Source organism: Cervus elaphus, chromosome 15 (assembly GCF_910594005.1).
Source record: "Cervus elaphus chromosome 15, mCerEla1.1, whole genome shotgun sequence".
NCBI classification, from domain to species: Eukaryota; Metazoa; Chordata; class Mammalia; order Artiodactyla; family Cervidae; genus Cervus; species Cervus elaphus.
The window spans coordinates 4,812,674-4,836,935 of NC_057829.1; the positions used below are offsets into that span (position 1 = coordinate 4,812,674).

General features: G+C 43.3%; 1 protein-coding gene across 12 annotated transcripts in view; it reads right to left on the bottom strand.

Annotated features, from left to right (window-relative positions):
* Positions 1-19,775, bottom strand: part of RYR2 (ryanodine receptor 2) — a 794,016-nt gene extending 774,241 nt beyond the window's left edge. For all 12 annotated transcript variants that reach the window (XM_043925904.1, XM_043925902.1, XM_043925903.1 and 9 more), the window contains exon 1: positions 19,590-19,775. In XM_043925904.1, coding sequence (XP_043781839.1) covers positions 19,590-19,637 — 48 coding nt within the window. In that variant the 5' untranslated portion in view covers positions 19,638-19,775. The remainder of the gene's footprint in view (positions 1-19,589) is intronic.
* Positions 19,776-24,262: the final 4,487 nt, after the last annotated feature.

Consider the following 24,262-nt stretch of genomic DNA (forward strand, 5'->3'; position numbering starts at 1 on the left):
GGACAAAATGAAGCAGGGCAAAGGCTAACAGAATTTTGTTAAGAGAACACACAACACAAGAGATGACTCTACACATGGACATCACTAGATGGTCAATATTGAAATCAGATTGATTATAATCTTTACAGCCTATGATGGAGAAGCTCTATACAGTCAGCAAAAACAAGACCAGGAGCTGACTGTGGCTCAGATCATGATGAGCTCCTTATTGCAAATTCAGACTTAAATTGAAGAAAGTAGGAAAAACCATTCAGACATTCAGGTATGACCTAAATCAAACCCCTCATGATTATACAGGCTTCCCTGATAGCTCAGTTGGTAAAGAATCTGCCTGCAATGCAGGAGACCCCAGTTCGATTCCTGGGTCGGCAAGATCTGCTGGAGAAGGGATAGGCTACCCATTCCAGTATCCTTGGGCTTCCCTTGTGACTCAGCTGGTAAAGAATCTGCCCACAATGTGGAAGACCTGGGTTTGATCCCTGGGTTGGGAAGATCCCATGGAGAAGGGAAAAGCTACCCACTCCAGTATTCTGGCCTGCCTGGAGAATTCCATGGGCTGTATAGTTCATGGGGTCACAAAAAGTTGGGACACAACTGAACAACTTTCACTTCACTTCACTATGATTATACAGTGGAGGTGACAAATACATTCAAGGGATTAGAAGGGCCTGAAGAACTATGGAGAGAGGTTCATAACATTGTCCTGGACGTGGTGACCAAAACCATCCCAAAGAAAAAGAAATGTAAAAAAGTAAAGTGGTTTTCTGAGGAGGCTTAACAAATAGCTGAGGAAAGAAGTGAAAAGCAAGGGAGAAAGGGAAAGATATACTCAACTGAATGCAGAGTTCCAGAGAAAAGCAAGGAGACACAAGAAGGCCTTCTTAAATGAACAATGCAAAGAAGTAGAGGAAAACAATAGAATGAGAAAAACTAGAGAACTCTTCAAGAAAACTGGAGGAATCAAGGGAACATTTTATGCAAGGATGGGCACGATAAAGGACAGAAACAGTAAGGACCTAAGAGAAGCAGAAGAGGTTAAGAAGAGGTGGCAAGAATACACTGGAGAACTACACAAAAAAGGGCTTAGTGACCAGGATAACCACGATCAGGTGGTCACTCACTTAGAGCCAGACATCCTGGAGTGTGAAGTCAAATGGGCCTTAGGAAACATCACTACAAACAAAGCTAGTGGAGGTGACGGAATTCCAGCTGAGCTTTTTCAAATCCTAAAAGATGATGTTGTGAAAGTGCTGCACTAGATATATCATCAAAGTTGGAAAACTCAGTAGTGGCACTAGTGGTAAATAACCCACCCGCCAATGCAGAAGCACCACCCCGGAAGCCCCATCTGGGCAAAAGGGGCCAAGGAAGCTGCAGGACAGGAGGTTGAAAAGAAAAAATAAAGTGCTGCTGGCAACCTGTGATTAAAAAAATACAAAGGAGAAAGGTTTAAGATAAGCTCATAGCCCCCCACAAATACTTGACACACAGGAGGTAGTAAATATTAATCCATCATTGGTAAATGCAGGAATATGCATACATAGATAACTGTGGTCCCATCCAATACATTCATAATATCACCACTCAATGAAAACATCAGTTTAACATACGGTCAATCCAGTATTTATAGCCTTCATAATGAACTGCAGAAACCACAAGTCAATTAAATAAAAATGTAGTTAAATAAAAATGAAAGCCTGAAAACTTTTTAATTCATCACCTACCTCAAAAAATATAGCCTCTGTCTCCTATAATTTACAGTAACTTCTCTTCTCTCTTCCTCACCCACATGAAAAACTGTTACACTTGTGATATTTCAGTTCATGACACAGAAGAATCTTATCAAAAAGATTTGAGCAATCGTTTTCCCCTACCCATAAAAATTGGCTGAATTTATCTAACCTTAAAACTAGACTCCATTTATCCACAGTACCAGGCCCTTCCTTGGAAGTTGTCCTGCTAAATTAAGCAGAGTTCTTGACTCTGATGGTCTGAACAAGCAGAAGAGGGTGCCATTACTCATTTTCTCTTTTACGCAAAGATCTGCAAATCCTTCTCTTTGATTTATTTAGCAGGCTCTTTTGGTCAGACTTTAGTTTGCTCCATTATTCATATCAGAAGGCAACAGCATAAACCATCACTAATGCTAAGATCTGAAAATCCATTTCTGTATCCTGAGTCTGTCGTCAGTCATCCAGCGTGCCCACCCCCTCTTATCAAATTCTAGGCTTCAGACTGTTCACACGTATGAGAGACAGAGGCGGGATGGCCCTGCTCTGTCCCCACTGCGTGCCTGCATGAAACCGGGGTCCTGAACTGAATCGGTGGTACCATTCTCTACCAACATTCATGGCTGTACTGGGGGCCTCTCCAGAGCCATATTTTTGTCTGTGAAATCTTATCCCTGATTTCTTGTTCTGCCAACCAAATGAAATTCTCAAAGTGTTGTTCTGTAGAAAAAGTCCTTGGCAGGACCAAAACTGGAAGATGTTCTCCTAACCGTAGACACAGTACTGTTATCATTCTACAATGAAAATGTTGGGAAGCTGTCTCACCATCTTCTAATTTATGCTTGAGTGTTACCACCCTCATCTCCCCTTCTTTCGACCAGTATCCATAAGCAGTATGACCAGGCAAAAAGATGCTAGAGTCCCAGGGGTAGAGAGGAAGAAGTCTTTAGATTATATGGCCCAACGTCTCTTTTCCTTCCATTAATTTCCAAAATCCTCTTTTACATTTGCACAAGAGTAATTTCATTCTCTAAGAAAGGAGGCAGAACGGGATAGGTGTGATTGGGTAAGTCTGAGTGAGAGCCCATTCTAACGTTTAATTCTGGCACCTAGAAGAGTGGAAGGTAGAGTCCTTGACCTTTAAACTATGAGGATCTCCCATGCCCAGAAATCCTGGCAGTCCTGGGCACAGCTGGGCAAGACCAAGAAACAGATAACATGACTGAACACTTCACCTAGTGCATTACTGGTTGCAGAAAGTTCTTTAAGAAAGTACAGACTATATAAATTTAACTGACATTTGGCTTACACATATACATTACATACCTATGTATGCTGCAGTGTGCTAAGCTGCTTGAGTTGTGTCCAATTCTGTGCGATCCTGTGGTCGTAGCCCACCAGGCTCCTCTGTCCATGGTATTTTCCAGGCAAGAATACTGGAGAGGGTTGCCACGCCCTCCTGCAGGGCATCTTCCTAACCCAGGAATCGAACCCACGTCTCTTACATCTCCTGCATTGGCAGGAGGGTTCTTGGCCACTAGCACCACCACTAGAAAAGGTAAGATCTAACATGATAGAGGCAGAGATGATGTACTTTTATCTTAATTATGTGTCTGATACATGGTCAGCATGCAATTTGGCTAGTTGAGAAGATCCTATAATAACCATCATCTCAAAAGGAGTTTTCTTTTCAGGCCTTGTTGTGAGCAATGATTGAGGCCCTGAAGAGATTAAGACAATTCTTTGTTGTTAAGTGCAGACATCTGTCGAAAGCTTTTACTTTTATATCACTGATGTTAAGTATGAAACCAACTGGGATTTGCACAGTTAAATGCTATATATACTTACTGCTCAAATTTTTTTTCAAAACAGATCTTTGCAAGCTATAAATTGTATCTGTGGTGTGCTGCCAATTAAATTAACATGTAAGCTTTATGGGAATTAAAATATCTCAGAAAAATGTAAATTGCTTAATTCTCTGAAAAATTACTGAAATTGACATAGCCAGCTAAACTATGTAACACAGTAGGAGAGCCAAGGGCAGTTGTTACCAGAAAAATCATTTTGTCTCCTAAGATATTTTGACATGTTCCCCTGATCTGAGCTGTCAGAAAACTGTTCTAACATAGTCCATTTGCTGAAAATTATTTGTAAATACGTATATAAACCCTGCAGTCTTTTTGAATCAGGAGCTATGGGAAAAAAAAATAAAGCCAGGAGCAAGATGAACTTCTCCCACTCATCCTAAGGGATATGCTAGGCTGGATTATTTAATCACCAGCACCATGCAACATCCAAACAAAACATGCCCAGCTTAGGATCAATGAAGCTCTAAGTTTAATTGCTTACTGCAAGGTTCCCAGCAGAAAATGAAAGCTTGCGAAGCTAACCTAAAACCAAATGAAGATAGTGTGTGCTCTCAAACGAGGCAAAGTAGTAAGTAATTCTCTGCTAAAAGAGAGGATGTGTCCATGTATTTGTGCGCCCAATTATGGCAGCAGGTGGAGGGTGGAGCAGTCTCTAGCCTGACCCGTATCTAGGCAGTTGCTGCACGGATACCATCAATAGATTATGGGCTCTCCTTTAATGAAAAAAAAAAAAAAAGGCGGGGGGCGGGGGGGGGGGTGAATAATCAGTAGCTTTCTGTCAACCTTGCTTCCCCCTCAAGCTACCACCTCTCCTCCTCATCCTCATCAGTCAGTAACACCTCCCTGTGTCATCTAACTCTGCTTCTGATGCCCTCCTTGTCTGAGAACCCATCCATTTCCATGGCTTTGCTATCATACCAGTGGTATCCAAATCTTAGGTCTCTCTAGGCCCATCCTCTCTTCCAAACACGAAATCCACATTTCCAGCTTTGCCCCTGGACTGTTTCCTAGGACTGCTGTCATAAAGCACAGCAAATGGACGGCTTAACAGAAATGCACTGTCTCCCAGCTCTGGAGGCCAGAAGTCTGAGATCAGGGTGTCAGCAGGGCTGGGTCCTTCCAAGTCTGTGAGGGAGCACCTGTTCCAGGCCTCTCTCCTGGCTTCTGGCAGCCCCGGCATCCCCCAGCTCAGAGAGGCATCACTCCAATGCATCTGTCTTTACGTGGTCTGCTCCCTGCATAGCTCCACATCAGCTTCCCTCTGCACGTCTGAGTCCAAATTTCCCCTTTTTTTATAAAGACACCAGGTCATACTGGAGTAGAGCCTACCCTTGCAACTGTGCATGCCCAGGCATGTCCAACTCTTCACAAACCCATGGACTGTAGCTCACCAGGATCCTCTGTCCATGGGATTCTCCAGGCAAGAATACTGGAGCAGGTTGCCATTTCCTCCTCTAGGGGATCTTCCTGACACAAGGATTGAACCCACGTCTCCTGGGTCTCCTGCATTAGCAGGTAGATTCTTCATCACTGCACTACCGGGGAAGCCCCAGAGCCCACCCTTATGACCTCATTTTAGCTTCACTACCTCTGTAAAGACCCTGTCTCCACATAAGACCACATTCTGACGTCCTAAGGGTTAAGACTCCTATTGAAACATTTGGGGAGGGATGCAAATCTAACCATAACATACCTTAAAATCAGGATGTCTCAAACTAATCCTACTAGCTTCCCCTAAAACATTCACCTGGACCATGTTTGTTTGAGTTTCCCAGGCTCATCCCTATCTTTTGCTTCTCCTCACATCAAATCCGTTACCAGTCAATCCTGTACACCCTTCCAGTAGGACAGCATCTCTTAAGCCTTCCCCCTCTTTTTCATTCCCACAACCACCACACAAATTCAGGCTGAATTATCTCGCACTGAGTACATGGTGACTGTCCTTAATAGGCTTCTTAGCTGCGGTCTCTCTCTGATCTCGCTGTATCCCAATTTATCTTATAAATTGCTGCCACATTAATCTTCCTAACAGACAGCTCTGACCCATTTCCCTCACGAGAGAGGAGAAAAAAAAATAATGATAACTTCAAGAGCCTTTCTTACCTTGTAAGTTTAGTATAAATCCCTGTCCCTGGTGGTCTCAAGTTCCCACCCTTCAGGGATTAGCCCAGCCCACACTCTCACATTATCTCTCTCCCAAACATGGCCCCATGTATTTCCGGCTGTTTCCATCACAATCCTGCCAAGAAAAGAAACAGCAATCTCACAGGGCTTCTTTAAAAGGCAGTGAAGGAAGAGATCAAGGAGTGAGCGTGGAGGGCACTGGAGCCCAGCAGAGAGGGACAGACACCCAGTGCCCAGCCACAGTGGGAATCTGGTGCCCGGCCTCCATCTAAAGCAGTGAGCAGAGGCGATGAGAGCTCCCAGCACCCAGCAGAAACAAGCATCTCCTGGACACAAAGCAGGTCAGACATGAGTGAAAAAAGTACCAAGGATGAGAAAACAGAGTACCAACCCACCGCCTCCACTTACATCCCTTCTCCCCTGGCATCCTGTCTGCCCACCTCCCCAGACCAATTCACCAAAACCCTATCCATCTTTAAAGGGTATATGAGGGACACGAAAGATAACGTTTTCCTGGGAAAAGCAGCACTCAAACAAAAATGCACATGTGTTTAAGATTTTACTGAATTCATAATTAAAGGAAAGCACCGGTGTGACATTACCACACGTTCAAAGGAAAATCCAAAGAACATATGAATATACGCATCCATCAGGAAACCTGAAATGAATTTGCTTGCTGAGTGCAAAACTGCTCAGTACCCACACCTGCATGCCACTAGATGCAATCTGCATTTTCTCTGATCAAGAATCCAAGATCCAGGAGCCATTACCATTAGTTTTCTACAACTTAAAGAGTTGTAAAATAGCTCAAAGCTGAACAAAAGGTAAAGATAACTCAAATGAGGGACTGATGGAGAACAGGGTACCCATGATTCTTTTCATTATTGGCCAAATTCAGTCTTTCCCAATGTTCCCTGACTACTGGAAGGGAGGAAGGAAGGAGGAAAGGAAAGAAAAGGGTTTTGGCATCAGAAAGACCTTGGGCTCACCACCAACATCTCTTACTCATGAACTGACCTGAAGTAAGTAATTTCACTACCTACAGCTCAGTTTCATGATCTGTACAACAGCAATTAACCGCTTTATGGACTAAATGAATTGCTCTGGGAATCAGATAAATGGTGGCAATCCTGAGCCAAGTAAATGGTAGCCAACATACCTAAGGTCCTTGAATTTTCCATCACTACAAATCATGGAGTTAGACCAGAAGTTCCTTTTCAATTTGAAAATTGTGTGACTGTAAATGCTGTCTCCTCCATGAAGACTTAGACCATCATAACTACCAGACATGGACCCCTACTTCCTGTCCCATCTTCTCCCATACCAGTTCTCTGTCTCATGTCTACTCTGTAGTAGAACATCCGCTCTCTGCTTATTCCCCGTCCAACCCACCAAACATAAGAAACTCGGGCCAAGGGGGAGAGAAGGGATGGATTGGGAGTTGGGGATTAGCAGATGCAAAGTATTACACATAGGAAGGATAAACAATGAGGTCTCACTGTATAGCATGGGGAACTGTATCCAATATCCTGTGATAAATCATAATGGAAAAGAATATGAAAAAGAATGCATGTATGTATAACTGAGTCACTTTGCTATACAGCAGAAATTAACACAACATTGTAAATCAACTATACTTTAATAAAATAAACTTTACAAAAAGAAACTCAGGAACAAGCTCAAATATATAGGAGTTCTAGCACACAGAATGGCCCCTAGTACACAGTAGGTACTCCACAAATATTTCAAAATGAACTCAAGGAAAAAATTAATCAAAACCACAATGAGCTAAATAAAAAAGGAAGATATGTACAATGGCAAAAAAAAAAAAACACAGAGAACTATAACATAACCCCATTAGAATGGCTTGGTGGGAATACAAACTGGTTCAGCCACTATGGAAAACAGTACTGAGAATCCTAAAAAAGATTAAAATAGAAAGAACTACCATATGATCCAAAAATCCCATTTCTGAGAATTTATATGAATGAATCAAATACACACACAATGAAATATCATCCAGCCATAAAAAAGAATGAAATCTTGCCATGTGCAACAATACAAGTGGACCACGAGGGTATTAAGCTGAGTGAAATAAGTCAGACAAAGACAATACTGTATGATCTCACTTATAATGAGAATCTAAAATTAAAAACAAAACCACCAGACTCAGAGAGAACAAATTGGTGGTTGCTAGGGAGGAAGGGGGGGTGGCAAAACGGGTGAAGGAAGTCAAAAGGTACAAACCTCCTTGAGTTTAGTTATAAAATAGATAAGTCCTAGGAATACAATGTAAAGCATGGTGACTACAGTCAGTATGATACTACTGTACTGTGTGTGTGAAAGTTGCTAAGACAGATCTTAAAAGTACCTGTTGGTGTTCAGTCACTATGTCATGTCTGTTTGCCACCCCAATGGACTGCAGCACACCAGGCTTCCCTGTCCTTCGCTATTTCCTGGAATTTGCTCAAACATGTCCATCGAGTTGGTGATGCCATCCAACCTTCTCATCCTCAGTCACCCCCCTCTCCTCCTGCCTTCAATCTTTCCCAGCACCACAGTCTTTTACAATGAGTCAGTGGCCAAAGTATTGGAGCTTCAGCTCCATCAGGTGGCCAAAGTATTGGGGCTTCAGCTTCAGCATCAGTCCTTCCAATGAATATTCAGGGTTCACTTCTTTTAGGATTGACTGGTTTGACCTCCTTGCAATCCAAGGGACCCTCAAGAGTCTTCAGCATCACAGTTCAAAAGCATCAATTCTTCAGCACTCAGCCTTCTTTATGGTCCAACTCTCACATCCATATATGACTACTGGAGAAACAACAGCTTTGACTAAATGGATCTTTGTTGGCCAAGTGACATCTTTGCTTTTTAAACACTGTCTAGGTTTGTTGTGGCTTTTCTTTTTTTTTTTTTTATTAGTTGGAGGCTAATTACTTCACAACATTTCAGTGGGTTTTGTCATTTCTTTCCAGGAGCAAGCATCTTTTAATTTCCTGGCCGCAGTCACTGTCCATGGTGATTTTGGAGTCCAAGAAAATAAAATCTGTCATTGTTTATATTTTTTCCCTATCTATTTGCCATGAAGTGATGCGACTCGATGTCATGATCTTAATTTTTTGAATGTTGAGTTTTAAGCCAGCTTTTTCACTCTCTTTCATCCTCATCAAGGGCTCTTTAGTTCCTCTTCACTTTCTGCCATTAGAGTGGTATCATCTGCATATCTGAGGTTATTGATATTTCTCCAGCAATCTTGATTCCAGCTTGAGTCATACAGCCTGGCATTTTGCATGATGTACTCTGCATGTAAGTTAAATAACAGGGTAATGATACACAGCCTTTACATACTCCTTTCCAAATTCTGAACTAGTCTTTTGTTCCATGTCCAATTCTAACTGTTGCTTCTTGACCTGCACACAGGTATCTCAGGAGGCAGGTAAAGTGATCTGGCATTCCCATCTCTTTAAGAATTTTCCACAGTTTGTTGTGATCCACACAGTCAAAGGATTTAGCGTAGTCAATGAAGCAGAAATAGATGTTTTTCTGGAATTCCCTTGCCTTTTCTATGATCCAAAGGATGTTGGCAATTTGATCTCTGATTCCTCTGCCTTTTCTAAATCCAGCTTGTATATCTGGAAATTCTCGGTTCACATACTATTGAAGCCTAGCTCGAAGGATTTTGAGCACTACCTTGCTAGCATGTGAAATGAGTGCGAAAAAGTTCCTATCACAGGAAAGATCCTATCACAGAAAAAAATATAAAATCTTTACATGTGGTGATGGATGTTCAACCAAACATGCTGATCATTTTGCAATATATACAAATATCACTATCATTATGTTGCACATCTGAAACCAATAAAATGGTATTTGTGAACTGTACCTCAAACAGACAGACAGACAGATAGATGGATGGATACTAAAGCAGTCTCACAGGAAAAAAAAATAAAGAATAGACAGGGCACTGGAGCAGAAAGGGATGGGACCACAATCACTGCTTCTCCTTTCCTAGTTCATTCATCTGCTTTTGCATGACTAGGACTGAAGCTGGGCTGATTTTTGTAGGCTTTCCTGAGCAATGCCCTTCTCTGTTGCAGCAGCGAGACTTTTAAACTCAGTAACAAGACCCCGTCTTCAGGAGATGATGGTCCCCTTTACTGTCACAAAGAGGACAGAAGCAGAACTGGAGGCTTTAAGCTCCTTTGACAGCCATCAATCAGAAACAGTTCATTCCAGCTTTTCATTTGTCTGTGACTCAAGAGGAAATGTTCTCCTGACAGGTCACCAAACCAACAAGCCAGAATTTGTAAGCTGATCATAACTCCCAACAGTGGGCACGGTCTTAAAAGACACATCATGTCAGATGTGTCCAGGACCAAAGGGGATGGAGGGAATATTCTATATGATAACAAGGAGAACGATAAAAGAGCGCCGAGGATTCAATTCAGTGAGGTGGGCGAGTATGTGTCCCTGCTGACATTTTCAAGTGCCCTAATTATCCTTGAACATGCTGTTCTTCTCTAAAAGGACTGTGCTCTACCCGATGGGATCGTAATTGTACGTGTCCCTGAAGTACTTTATGATCAAAATTTGGTAAAAAGAAATATGGAGTACTATCTTTCTTTCGTGTGTGTGACCAAAATTTCTTCATGAAAATGTCTTTGGGTGTGTAAGATAAACACAGACTTTAGTAAAATTTAAAACAGGTCATATTTTGATCACCATAAACCCACTGTGGAAAACAAGTGAGCACAACTTTTAATGACTAGAAGCTCAGCGTGACATTCAGTACCTATGTTAACAATGCCCCAATTTACTCAACATTAAGGATTTGATTTTTTTGTTCCTGGAATTTTTCTTTTTTCTTATCTCTTTTTCTTCGTGCTCTCAAAAAAATCTTTTACTTTGTGGCTTTGGTTGTGTATTAAAAATCAGTGAAACTCATGAGCTCATGTGAACTATATGAGTCTGATTCTAAATTCAGAGGGAAATAAACTGGGAGATTAGGGTTGACATGTATATTTTATATATATATACACACACACTAGGATATATGTATATATTAGGATTGATATATATATATCAATTCATATTGATGTGTGTGTGTGTATATATATTTATACACATATATTAGGGTTGAGATATATATATATACTCTGATACTATGTATAAAATAGATTGGGCTTTTGGGCTTCCCAGGGGGCTCAGTGGTAAAGAATCCACCCGCCAAGCAGGAGACTTGGGTTCAACCCCTGGGTCGGGAAGATCCCCTGAAGAAGGAAATGGCAACCCACTCCAGTATTCTAGTCTGGGAAATCCCATGAACAGAGGAGCCTGGCTGGCTACAGTCCATGGGGTTGCAACCATTCAGACACAACTTGGCGCCCAAACCACCACCACCACATAAAACAGACACCTCCTGAGAAGCTACTATGCAGCTCAGGGAGCTCTACTCAACGCTCCACAGTGACCGAAATGGGGAAGAAATCCAGAAGAGAAGGGACATATGTGTGTGTATAGCTAATTCACTTTGCTGTACAGTAGAACTAACACAGCACTGTAAAGCAACTGTATTTCAATAAAAAGTAGTTTTAAAAAATAATAAAGTTCACAAAAACAACCTTAAAAAAAAAAAACTATTGCAATTGCATTAGAAGTGGAACCAATGTGCAAAAACAAAGTTTTTAAGATCACAAACTCCTTTAAGGGGAATAATAAAAGTGCTTGATTAGGAGAACAAATATCAATAAATTGACCACACAGATTTGTTCTTCCTCCCAGGCTGATGCAGATTCTGAACCCCTGCTCTCCAATCACACTAGGAAGTGTTCATCCCTGTGGACAAGGAGTGCTCCCAGCACCCAGGAGGTAAGTCCTGCCTCAACCCCCTCCAGACCCAGCAAGGCCTGTCACTCTCTGAGCTCCCACAGTACTTTCTGCTGTTCCACTCACTGTGCCCTGCATCTGCCTTGGCTCCCCAGTGAGAGCTAAGGTCTTCGTCAGGAAACCGGCAAATACAGATGATTGCCTGGTGACAGGAGCTGCCAGGCACAGTCACCTAGGGGAGGTCTCATCTGGGCACACGTGTCAGTGGTTCTTGCTCTGTGGACTCTGCTTGGATAATGGGCATGGAGGCAACTCTGCGCCAGTCCTCTGAACACCCCAAGTCAGCTACATGGAAAACTTCAAGCTTCGATTTTCAGAAGAAACAAGCGCTGCAGGATTCTTACTGGGCCACTGGAAGCAGGAAGAGCAGCTTTTCATCTGGGCTTTGAGGCCAACTATCTATAATGTTTAGGAAACCCCAGAAATATGGGTCAATTCTTGACCAGCCCAAGTGAAAAAAGGAAGTCAGAGAAGTGCTTCAAAGCTGAGATGGTGGAGAACAAGACATCACTATGAGTTTAGTTGCTGATGCTGTGATCCACAAAGATGAAAATACCCAGGGATCCCCAGCATCACCCAAAGTATGCATGTCCAATATTTGTTCTCAGAATGTATTATTAACATATGATGTTCTATGCTTGTGCTAAAGGGCCCTTTATTTGTCTGTGAACTTCTAAGCAGCCAAGGCTTATATGAAATTTTTTTTAATCCACAATAATAGCTGATGTGCTTGTTATACATAGCGCATCATAGGTACAAAATATATATTTGTTGAAAGCATAAGGGAAAAAAAGATAATATATAGAAGAAACTGACCTCCAGCTTCTAGATTCTGAATCTAATGCATTTGTTTGATTGCTTATTACAAATAAATGACAATGGATGATATTGTGAAAAAAAATGTGATGTCCAGTCCCAGGGCAAGGTTTTATTACACTCATTCTTCTAAATGGTTTGAGTCTGGCTGACCCTAGGACTCTTAACAAGGCAATGAGCCGCTCAGAGGTAAACAATTCCCCATTTTTCAGTTCCTGAAAGAATTTTTATGGGACTCTCACCAATCTCAAGGTTACACTTACTAGCCAAGTTCCCATCCCAACATTCTTCCCATAATTAATAAAGACGAAAGTAAGCCGACAAAATCTCTCCACTGGATGCCCCTGTGATGCCCAGGAAGTCACCTCACCATCTAGAAGCTTCTCACTTGAAGGACAGATTGTGGAGTGAACCCAGGGTCTCTCCCGGCAGCCCCTGTCACTCAGAGTCACTTAGCCCCTCCTTTATTCCCTTTCTTGCATTCGTTCACCTGTCTCAGTCACTTTCCTCCCATTATTTCCTCACAAGGGTGAGACCTTGCATGATAGGGAACCCAAGTAAGGGGTCAAGAATCAGATGATTCTGATTCAAGGAGAGAAGTCAGACTGTGTGTGCCAGGAATCCAGAGCCAAGGAGTGGTGGCAAGAACACGAGGGTGTTTAAGGGGCTGCAAAGGCAGGAGGGTTCAAGGTGAGTGCAGTGGCTGGGAGAGGGGGAATTGAGGGCGAGAACAAGTGCTGGGGTGAGAAAGAAATCCAAACCTGAGCTAGGCGGCCAGGTCAACAGTGACAGGAGATGACGACAAATAAAAGAACGAAAGGAACAAAAAGAACTGAACTAAAGCACTTGGTATCTTTAGAGTTTAAGGAAAATATTTTTAAAACTTTCTTGAGTCCCTAAGCTAGGTCCTGGTGGATTCAGGTGCTCTTCTGGAGATTAGGATCATACTGGTATGTTTAGGCCAGAGCCACTGGCCAATGCCCACCACTGGGAGGAAGAGCCCCAGGGGGGTCAGAACACACATGTACTCAGGATGGCGTGTACAGAGTAAGAGGGGAGTTCAAACAGGCTGCAGGCCGCTGGAAATGAGAGCCCAAAGGCCAGCAGATCTGGGAGGGTTTCCGCTACGCAAACAAACAGCATTGGGAAAGTTCATGTCACTCCTCTGGCTCCCAGAGCTGGATGAAGCCACTGTTACACTTTTCAAACTCTATTAGTCCAAGGATCCCAGACTGTGAGGCATAGATAAGCTCACGAAGGCAGAAGAGTGAGAACTAGACATAGGACAGCATCTTTGAGGACAACTGAAGACCTGGAGTCGATAAAGTGAAAAGAACCCCAAAAAAGTGTGCCCAGAAATGTACAAAAATAACTAAAAATGTATCCTAGCTCCAGAGGCAGACAAAGGAGCTTCCAAAAGTAGAGGCAGGTTGGTAGAGTTTGTGAGGTCTCAAGGAACAGGGGTGGGGGAAACATTTAGATTTGGCATAGAGGAGGTTACCATCATATCATCTACTCAAGTGATTTTAACAGAAGTGATTCTCACAGAAGTGAGAATGACCTGGAGTGGTGGAGACCACATCTTGAGGAGCTGAGTGGCAAAAGAAAGCTAGGGTCAAACAAAGAAATTTTAAGATAGGAGAACTTAGCATGATTCAAGATTGACCAGAGGGAACAAGTAGAGGGGGAGGCAGAGAAAGGATGGAATGCATGCAAGATTCCCATCATGGACCAGCGAGCATCTGAGATCTGAGATGTGGGACACAAGAGGGATTGCAACTTCAGAAAGGAAGAAAGAAACGTCCTTGTCAACAGCTAGGACAAGAGGGTAGATTTAGACAATGAACCCTGTAAAGGTGACGGTAAGTATAAAACTGAACAGGTGGATTTAGATCTACTATACAAAGAATGCTGTGCTAATAAACTAGAAATATGGGCAATTTTTCAGAGATTTTCACATACTTTGCATTACTCTAATGCTGCTATTATGGGCTGAATGTTTGCATCCCCCCAAGTCTCCTGTGTTGAAATCCTAACTCCCAAGGGGACAGTATCAGGAAGTAGGAGAGGTAATTAGATCATAAGGGTGGGGGGACCCTTGTGAATGGGGTTAGTGCCCTTACAAGAAGAAATAGACTCAGAGACTTAGAGAATGAATTTATGGGTATGAGGAGGGAAAGGATGAGGGGAAAGGATAGTTAGGGAGTTGGGGATCAATATGTACACACTGCTGTATTTTAAATGGATAATCAACAAGTATAGCACGGGGAAACTCTGCTCAATGTTTATATGGCAGCCTGGATATGAGAGGAGTTTGGGAGAGAATGGACACATGTATATGTATGGCTGAGTCACTTTGCTGTGCACCTGAAACTATCACAACATTGTGAATCCGCTAAACTCTAACATAAAGTGTTTTAAAATAAATAAATAGAAGAAACATAGGAGAAATGATTTTTCCCTCAGCTATATAAGACTACAACAAGAAGACAGACATCTCAAACCAGGAAGAGAGTCCTCATCACATGCTAGATCTACTGGTGCCTTGATCTTGGCTCCAACAAACTCCAGAACCATAAGAAATAAATGTTTGTTGTTTAAACCACCCAGTCCATGGTATTCTATTATAGGGGCCTGAGCCAAGACAGTCACTAATCTGGAGTGTGATGCTGGGCCAAACCATTTCACCTCTCTGAGCTTTTCTTTATCTGCAAAATGACAGGGGAAGGAGACACAAGGGAAGACAAGGTAATGTTTTCCAACAGTCTCTTCCTACCCAAGTATCTCAGTGTTTCTACATGTGCTTTTTCCATCTAATTGTTCCATGCCAGCCTCTAAGTCTTTGCTTTGCCAGTGTAATTGCAGACCACTTGTTTTCCTTATGCTTAACACCTAGCATCTTGCCAAGCATAAAGAAGGTGATCAACAAATGTTTTTTTTAAATTAACAAAATCTCCATAATGTCAGAGTTTCAGGAGACAGATGTATGCCTTGTCATCACTCCCTCTTCCCCAAGGGTTATTTACAGAAGCACAGTCACCCAGAAGTTGTAATCCTTTCTCGGGCAATTCAGCCTTGATAAAAACACTTATCTAAAGCCAAAGGACAAACAAGATGGAATGTCAAGTAAATTAGTGCCCTAAGTGTTTCAGATCCTGCCCTTCTGCCAATGTGCACACACCAATTTCTAGATTAAGAAAAATAAGCGACAAAAATAAGCCTGGGTCAGTTTTCCAACAGTTACTTGGGGAAAACAAAAAAAATACCACAGTGCATATCTACCGATAGCTCCTCATGCCTTCATTATCAAGGGAGCAAAAAGTGCTCACCCAGAATCTTGTTTGTACTCTGTGACATTCCCATAGCTGAGAAAACTGACTGTGTCTCCTATTTGCTGTAAACCAAAAACACGCTTCAGCAACTGATAAAGAAGGCTTTCTCTCCTGGAAAAGACATCCACCTAAGATCTGAGTTTTAGTCTTGCTTCCGCACCACTGAGCAGCTGACTTTGTACAATTAACCTCCCTGGACCCCTACAAACTGGGGCTACACATTCCAGTCTGATCTATTTCCCTGTGTTGTGCACTGGCATTTACACTTTATAATCACTCTTGTGGCTCAGCTGTAAAGAATCCGCCTGCAATGCGGGAGATCTGGGTTTGATCCCTGGGTTGGGAAGATCCCCTGGAGAAGGGAAAGTCTACCCACTCCAGTATTGCAGCCTGGAGAATTCCATGGACACGACCGAGCTACTTTCACTTTCTTTCACCGTTAATTGCTGAATCCTTTCTGAGATGCTTCCTATCAGCAGCAAGCCAGATGTGGAAGCACTGAGAAGAAATCTATGGTGAACTATCTCATTCTGCAAAGGAAGACACATTTTTATTGGAAGAACTTCTGCAGCCTGGATTAAGTCTGAAGTCTCAACCTTTGCATAAATGCAAAACTACAAAACACAGCACACCCCCAGAGTAACTCCTCTGTGCTTACACAAAATGAAAGAAAAGCAAAGTACTTAGGAAAAATCAACTCCGGTGTTTTACATCACGGTTTGCTTACAGTTAAGGGATTCCATCATCGCTATCCTGGTAAGCTAAGGACATTTTTAAAATAAAATAAACAACACGTCCCAAATCATGGTTGTGTGTGGAAATGATAGTGAATAAAATCCATCATGGGCTGAAGGTGTATTTCATGATAGGATTCTTCTAAGTGTCCCAGCACGTTAAGCATTTACATGTATATATTCTTAATTTCTCTCACAGATAAACACATCAGAGTAGGCTTGCTTCTGGCTGGTGGGAAAACCACTGAATGGATGATCTTTCATCTGTGTAAGCGTTTAAAAGGAATATTAGCAAACTCACAACTGCATAATGGAAAAGAGCTAGGAGAGAGACTAACAGGGGCTAAACAGTGACAAAACTCCCCTTTACAAATGAAGAATTAATTAACTGATTAATCAACTCATTAATTAACAGCAGCAGTCATAACTCAGGAATGGAATCCATTTAAGACTTCACTTTTGCTTCCTTGACAGTGATCATAAACCTCTGCAAGAAGAAGGAAGAAGAAAAGCTTTCTGTGGACACAAAGATGCCAGAGATTCAACAAAGCACTGCTGTGCCTGAATAAAAACCCAAAAAAATATTTAAGGTGCTCTACTCAGAATATACAATATGTCTGGTCAAATTCACCATTATGGCCTTTTAACGACTAACAGTTTGACCTTTTTTTTTTTTTTTAAACAGGACAGTTATCCATACTCTGTAACCATTTTATGTAGATGTGCAGGTTGTTAATACTCCCTGGGCTACCAAAAAAACAAAGAAAAAAATGCCCCCCCCCAAAAAAATGTAAGAACTACATTCTCTCCATTCCTAATTCCATTAACATTTCTGAACCAACAACATTCTCAGGTTAAGAGAATAAAATAGAAAGCAGCAAGGGCAGACAGAGGAGTGATAAAGCATTTGAGAGTTTCTGTATTAAAACTAAACTTTAGAGGGAAAGGCATGTTTTTCCTTTTAGATGTTCATGCCACACCAAAAAAATTCCCCTGCTCCACCAAGCTACCTCCTTCAAGGTCATTTATCATCAGCACAACAGCCTACGGATGTTTTATTAAAAGAAAAATCCCAGCCTAGGACTGCCAGATCTCTACCCAGGACCCACTTATCAAAGGTGTCGCTGGGGCTGACAGGCAGCTGTCCAGGGGCACAGACTTAACATTACTTTATATGTACTGAAGCCCATCAGCAAGCACATTACCTCGGTCCCCATTAAGTATTCTGATAACACCACCTCCATGAGCTCGGCTTAACATTTAAGCCTGCAGGAAGCCCTTGAGTGCACAGTCTTCCAAAATTTTCTAGCTAATTTTAACCCTATGGAGTATGGAAAAAAATTGAATTTAGAGATTACACAGCAACTAAATATTTTACCCACCCAAACAAAAGCTTTCACGGTATTGAGAAACAGCTTTTCACGTGGCTTTTTATTAGTTATTAGAAAACCATATAGATAGTTTTCCACTAAAAAAATAAATAAATAAATAAAAGTAAACTGTCTTACCAGTAGGCTTAAAATACTCCTGATGAGCAAGGTTTTCCTGAACTGGTTCTTTAGGGCCGGGTGGTGGAGCAGTAGTTACCACCAACAGCATATGTAATGGTGCATGAATCGCAGCTATTAGATCAAATCACTGGCCAATCTGATGTGTACTCTGGATTTTATTCTTTCTAAAGCCCCTACCCCCAAGCAAAAATGAGTGCAAAAAAAAAAAAAATTAGAAGAGCTAAATAGAAAAACAGGCCACTTAGAATGCTCTTGGACAAATGTACTGTTTTCACTCGTTCAGGACCCAAATACATCATCTAGGCTCTTTTCGCACCTAAAAGTTGCTATCTGTTTAATATTTCAAAACCTAAGTCTCGCTCTAATTGTCTGTGACTGTGGGGGTAATAGGAAGTGGGCAGCGACAGCTTTTTTACTCTTGGGGAAAGAAGAGACTGGAGAAGCTGCAGTCTTTGGCAGGGGGATGGGAGGTGGAGGGAATCCTGGAAGGGAATATCCTTCGGAGAGGAGGCGGCAAGTGCAGGGAAAGGAAAGACCGAAAGGATGCTGCAAACGCTACCCCGGCGATTCTTAAGCAGAAGTTACGACATTTTCTTTTGCCAAGGGGCTCTCCAGTCCCAGCTTCGAGGGGAGCAAAGAAAGCCTCAGCCAGGGAAGTATCTGCAGCGTTCGAACAAATCAGCGACAGGAAGGAGCCCTGCCAAGGGGTACTTAAGGAGAAAAAAACCGTATTAGTGTGAAGCCAAGCTTTCCCTGCTGCCGCTCAGCGTGGAAATTCCGGGTAGCCTCCCTACCCTTACACACACACGAACGCACACACACACGCACTTTGCTGCACTCAGCGTTCAATAAGCCAACATTTAGAGAACGACGCGTTCACGAGGTCCCCCGCCGCCCCCGCGTGCGCGTGCACAGACACTCACTTCCCATCCCTTCCACGTTGTGCGAGCAGTCTCAGCACCACCAACGGCCCGAACCCAGGCACCTCGATGTCTCCCTCCCCTGCGCAGCACCTCGACTTGCGGGCAGTCTCGGGGCACACCCTGCACCCGCTTCCCCGACCCCAGCCACGCCAACTAGGCGAATCCCGGGGTTGCGTGACTGCGCGCGGGTCTAACCCGAAAGCCGAGAAACCGCGCCGCGGCGGAATTCCGGGCAACAACCGCGTCCCCGCCGGTCCCCGCTCCCCACCGGCCACTAGGTACGGTCTGTGCCCCCAGCTGCCCCGAAGCTCCCAGCGTCGCCGACCGGTCAGGCCGGATCTGCAGCCGCCGAGTCCCCAGATTCCCGCTGCTCCGAGGCTCCCGATCTCAGCGCCCCGGGACCAAGCCGGTGCGCCGCCGGCCGCTCTTCGCGCTCCGGCCACGCTCGGTCTCCGGGCTTTACACACGGGCGCACAGACACGCACCCTCCCTTCCCTCGCCCCGGCTCGCACACCTGCGCCCCCGGGGGGTTGCCCGGCTCCTCCCGCATCCCTGGAGGCAGCCCCCTACCCGCCCGCGCGTCCCACTGCCGACCCGGCCAGTGGATGCCCCGGCTCCCTCTAACCGCCCCCCCTCCGGGGCAACTCGAGACGCGCGGCGCTTACAGTTCGCAGGAACTGGATCTCATCCTCGCCCTCGCCCCCATCGGCCATGGCTCTGCTCCTTCTTGCAGGGGCCGGCTCCCGAACCCCGCGGAGCCCGGCGTCGCTGGCGGCCCCTCGCTCTGTCTCCTGCCGCTGTTCCTGCTGCCGGGAGCCGGGGGCGGGAGGGGTCTGAGGCTGCTGGGTGCCGAGCGCCAGGCGGTCCCCGCCTGCAGAGCGGAGGAGGAGGCCGGCGGGCGGGGGCGGCGGAGGCGGGAGCCTCCCTGCGCCGCACTGTGCGGGAGGAGGGCGACCCGGCCGGGAGGACGCGGGCAAGCGGCCCCGCAGCCCCGCCGCGCTGGCTTCGCGCGCCCCGCCTGCCGCAGGCGGACTGCTCGGCCCCGGCTCCTCCGAGCGAGTGCGCTGAGCCGGCGGAGCCCGGGTGAGTGCCGCGGTGGGGGCGGGGAGTGGGGGCGGACGGGCGGGGAGGAGCTCGCCGGCTCCCCTCTGCTGCAGGTAATCCGCAGCCCGCTCCTCGGGGCCACCAAATCCGAGACCCAGCGCCGCTTACTGGCCGCTCCGGGTATCGGATTCGGAGCGCACCCGATGAGCGCGCAACCTTCCACCGGCGCCCTTCTGTTTCCCTGGGCTCTTGCACCTGCGGCTTCTGACCTTAAACCTGCGCTCATGATTCCTTCTCCTGTGGGAGCGGAAGGGGCTCCCACAGTACTTTCCGCGGCACTTCAGATCTCAGGCAAGAATCATCTTTCACCCGGATGCCCGGAGTGGATCACCTCCAAGTAAAGGTGATTTTAAACTTAGATTACCTCTATTACCCGATCATCCTGAGAATTCTTTAGTATCTAATGTCGGTGCACCATGCTTCTCACAGATCAGACACACAGAATGCATGGTACATAGAACTGTAACAAATTCCTTCAACAAATACATGGTGAATGCCTATGCCCGATACTGGAGTATAAACAGACCGGAGTTTATACTCTATTAGAAGTGCTTAACTGTGAATTGCGATAAGCTATGAGATATCAGTATGAATCATTGAGGCCGTCTAAATTCGGACTGTGGTACTCTCTGTCCTCACTATACGGCCATTTACTTCTGAAGAAAGTCGAGCATTTCACCACAAGTATCACTATGTAGTTCCCGCAATCCTCCATGCAATTACCCACCAAATTGCCATTTAACAAACCGCTGTAAGAAAACGCAGGGTCTGAGACAATTTGGACAGGAAAGCACTTATCTCTTGTTCCTAGTGCACGACTCCTTCATTTAAGATACTTTAAGATTATGCAAACCAAAGACTGCAAATGCCAGTCCTCCAAAGAGGCAGATGCTGTCAAGTGAAGGTTTTCATCAGTTTACCTACATTGCACATTTTGCAGCATATAACTAGTTACTAAAATCTGCATAGTAGATTCTATGAACCTTACATCCTATTTTCAGCTTTCATGAACTTTATACTTAGCCAGTTTTGCATATTTCCAGTAGAATGAATAACATAAAGAATATGCCTATAAATACTGTCCCTCTTGGTGAGATTAGCAATGCTCTGCTCTGTCTTATACTAATCATATTACCAAAGTTCTTGACATATTTTTGTATATTGACCCATAATGACTAGCCAATTCTTTCTTTTTTTTTAAGATTTTTTTTACATGGGCCATTTTTGAAGTCTTCATTGAATTTGTTACAGTACTGTTTCTGTTGTTTATGTTGTGGTTTTTCCACCCAGAAAAACCATGTCAGATACTAGCTACCCCACCAGGGATTGAACACATACCTCTGCATTAGAAGGCAAAGTCCCAATAACTGGACCACCAGGAAAGTCCCAAAGACTAACCAATTCTTAAAGCATAATTTACATAAATTTTTACTCCTAGGAACCACTAAATAAACAATCAGGGAATCTCACAAAAGATAAAGTCCTCCATGAGAAATGGCTTTATTCTGAAATTGGCTCCTCACTTTATGTTGAATAGTTTGATCTTCCAAGTTGATGACGTATCAAATAACCCTTTCCCAAGTATTTTATGCAAAGATATGCATAGACAGTTTCTTAAAGCAAGCATCCATACTTTATGTGCCTTCTACACATATGTTCAGTAAAATACTATAAAAACTCTAACTCACCAGGTTTTCATTTTGGCATTTTAACTAGGCTGTAAACTTTTCTAACAAGAGCTATATTTAGTATTTCACTACTTCTCTCAACATAAGTGATATATAATGCTAAATGGCCTAAGTACCCAATGATTATCATTCACCATATAGAGTCTTCAATAGAAAAAGAGAAGAGGATGGTTATAAAATGGAACATTTGAAAGAGAAACATGTATCCCATTGTTCACTTCAACACTGTTTACAATAGTTAAAACATGGAAACAGCCTAGATGTCCATCGATAGATGAATGTTTAAAGAAGTTGTGGTACATGTACACAATGGAATATTCCTCAGCCATAAAAAGGAACACGTTTGAGTCAGTTTCTAATGAGGTGGATGAACCTAGAACCTATTATTCAGAGTGAAGTGAATCAGAAAGAGAAAGATAAGTACCATATTCTAATGCATATATATGGAATCTAGAAAAATGGTTCTGAAGGATTTCTTTATAGGACAACAGTGGAGAAACAGACATAGAGAATAGACTCATGGACATGGGGAGAGGGGAGGAGAGGGTGAGATGTGTGGAAAGAGTAAGATGGAAACTTACATCACCATATGTGAAATAGACAGCCAACGGGAATTTGCTGTGTGGCTCAGGAAACACAAACAGGGGCTCTGTATCAACCCAGAGGGGTGGGGTGGGGAGGGAGAGGGGAGGGAGGTTCAAAGGGGAGGGGATATGTGTATACCTGTGGCTCATTCATGTTGAGGTTTGACAGAAAACAGCAAAATTCTGTAAAGCAATTATCCTTCAATAAAAAATAAATTCATTCTTTCTGAAGACCTGCCTCTTGAGAAATCTGTATGAAGGTCAGGAAGCAACAGTTAGAACTGAACATGGAACAACAGACTGGTTCCAAATAGGAAAAAGAGTATCTCAATGCTGTATGTTGTCACCCTGCTTATTTAACTTATATGCAGAGTACATCATGAGAGACGCTGGGCTGAAGGAGGCACAAGCTGGAATCAAGATTGCTGGGAGAAATATCAATAACCTCAGATATGCAGATGACACCACCCTTATGGCAGAAAGTGAAGAAGAACTAAAGAGCCTCTTGATGAAAGTGAAAGAGCAGAGTGAAAAAGTTGGTTTAAAGCTCAACATTCAGAAAACTAAGATCATGGCATCTGGTCCCATCACTTCATGGCAAATAGATGGGGAGACAGTGGAAACAGTGGCTGACTTTATTTTTCTGGGCTCCAAAATCACTGCAGATGGTGATTGCAGCCATGAAAGTAAAAGAACTTACTCCTTGGAAGGAAAGTTATGACCAACTTAGATAGCATATTAAAAAGCAGAGACATTACTTTATCAACCAAGGTCCATCTAGTCAAGGCTATGGTTTTTCCAGTGGTCATGTATGGATGTGAGAGTTGGACTATAAAGTAAGCTGAGTACTGAAGAATTGATGCTTTTGAACTGTGGTGTTGGAGAAGACTCTTGAGAGTCCCTTGGACTGCAAAGAGATCCAACCAGTCCATCCTAAAGGAGATCAGTCCTGGGTGTTCATTGGAGGGACTAATGTTGAAGCTGAAACTCCAATACTTCGGCCACCTAATGCGAAGAACTGACTCATTGGAAAAGACTGTGATGCTGGAAAGACTGAAGGCAGGAGGAGAAGGGGACAACAGAGGATGAGATGGTTGGATGGCATCACCGACTCAATGGACATGAGTTTGGGTAAACTCCAGAAGTTGGTGATGGACAGGGAGGCCTGGTGTGCTGCGGTTCATGGGGTCACAAAGAGTCAGACATGACTGAGCGACTGAACTGAACTGAAAAAATACATAAATAAATAAACAGAACATTTTTGTGAACTGTAAAGCACAAAAATAGAATACTATAAAGCTTATGAGCCTCTAATCCTCTAGTAAATGTATAAATACATGTTTGAGAGTGATCCATATTTATTTTTAAGGAAAACTGAAGCAAACATAGCACTCAAATGGTGGTGAGTATATGGGTTTAATATTATTTGGGATACTCTGATTTTTTAATATATTTGATAATCATAAAAATAGAAATAATTTTTAGAAGAAAACTACTAAAGCTGTTAAAAACTATGGGAAATTTTTACTTACACTAGTTTTAAAATTTGTTCTGGTTGGTTTCATTTGTGTATAATTTTCTAGTGTCTTCTGATCAATTGTAGCAAGAAAAAAATTTTTTCATGGACAAGATCATAGAATGATAGCATGAGAACTAATCTCAATTTTAAATATAACTTTTTAAACATTTTGTATTGAAGTATAGCCAACTAACAGTGTTGTGGTGGTTTCAGTTGAACAGGAAGAGACTCATTCATACACATGTATGTATCCATTACATACATGTAGATACATACATGTAGCCATACATATATGTGTATCCCAAACCCTCCTCCCATCCAGGCTGGCACATAACAATGAGTAGAGTTCCATGTGTTATACAATAGGTCTTTGTTGGTTTTCCATTTTAAATATAGCAGTGTGTACATGACCTTCCCAAAGTCCCTAACTATCCCTTCCCTCT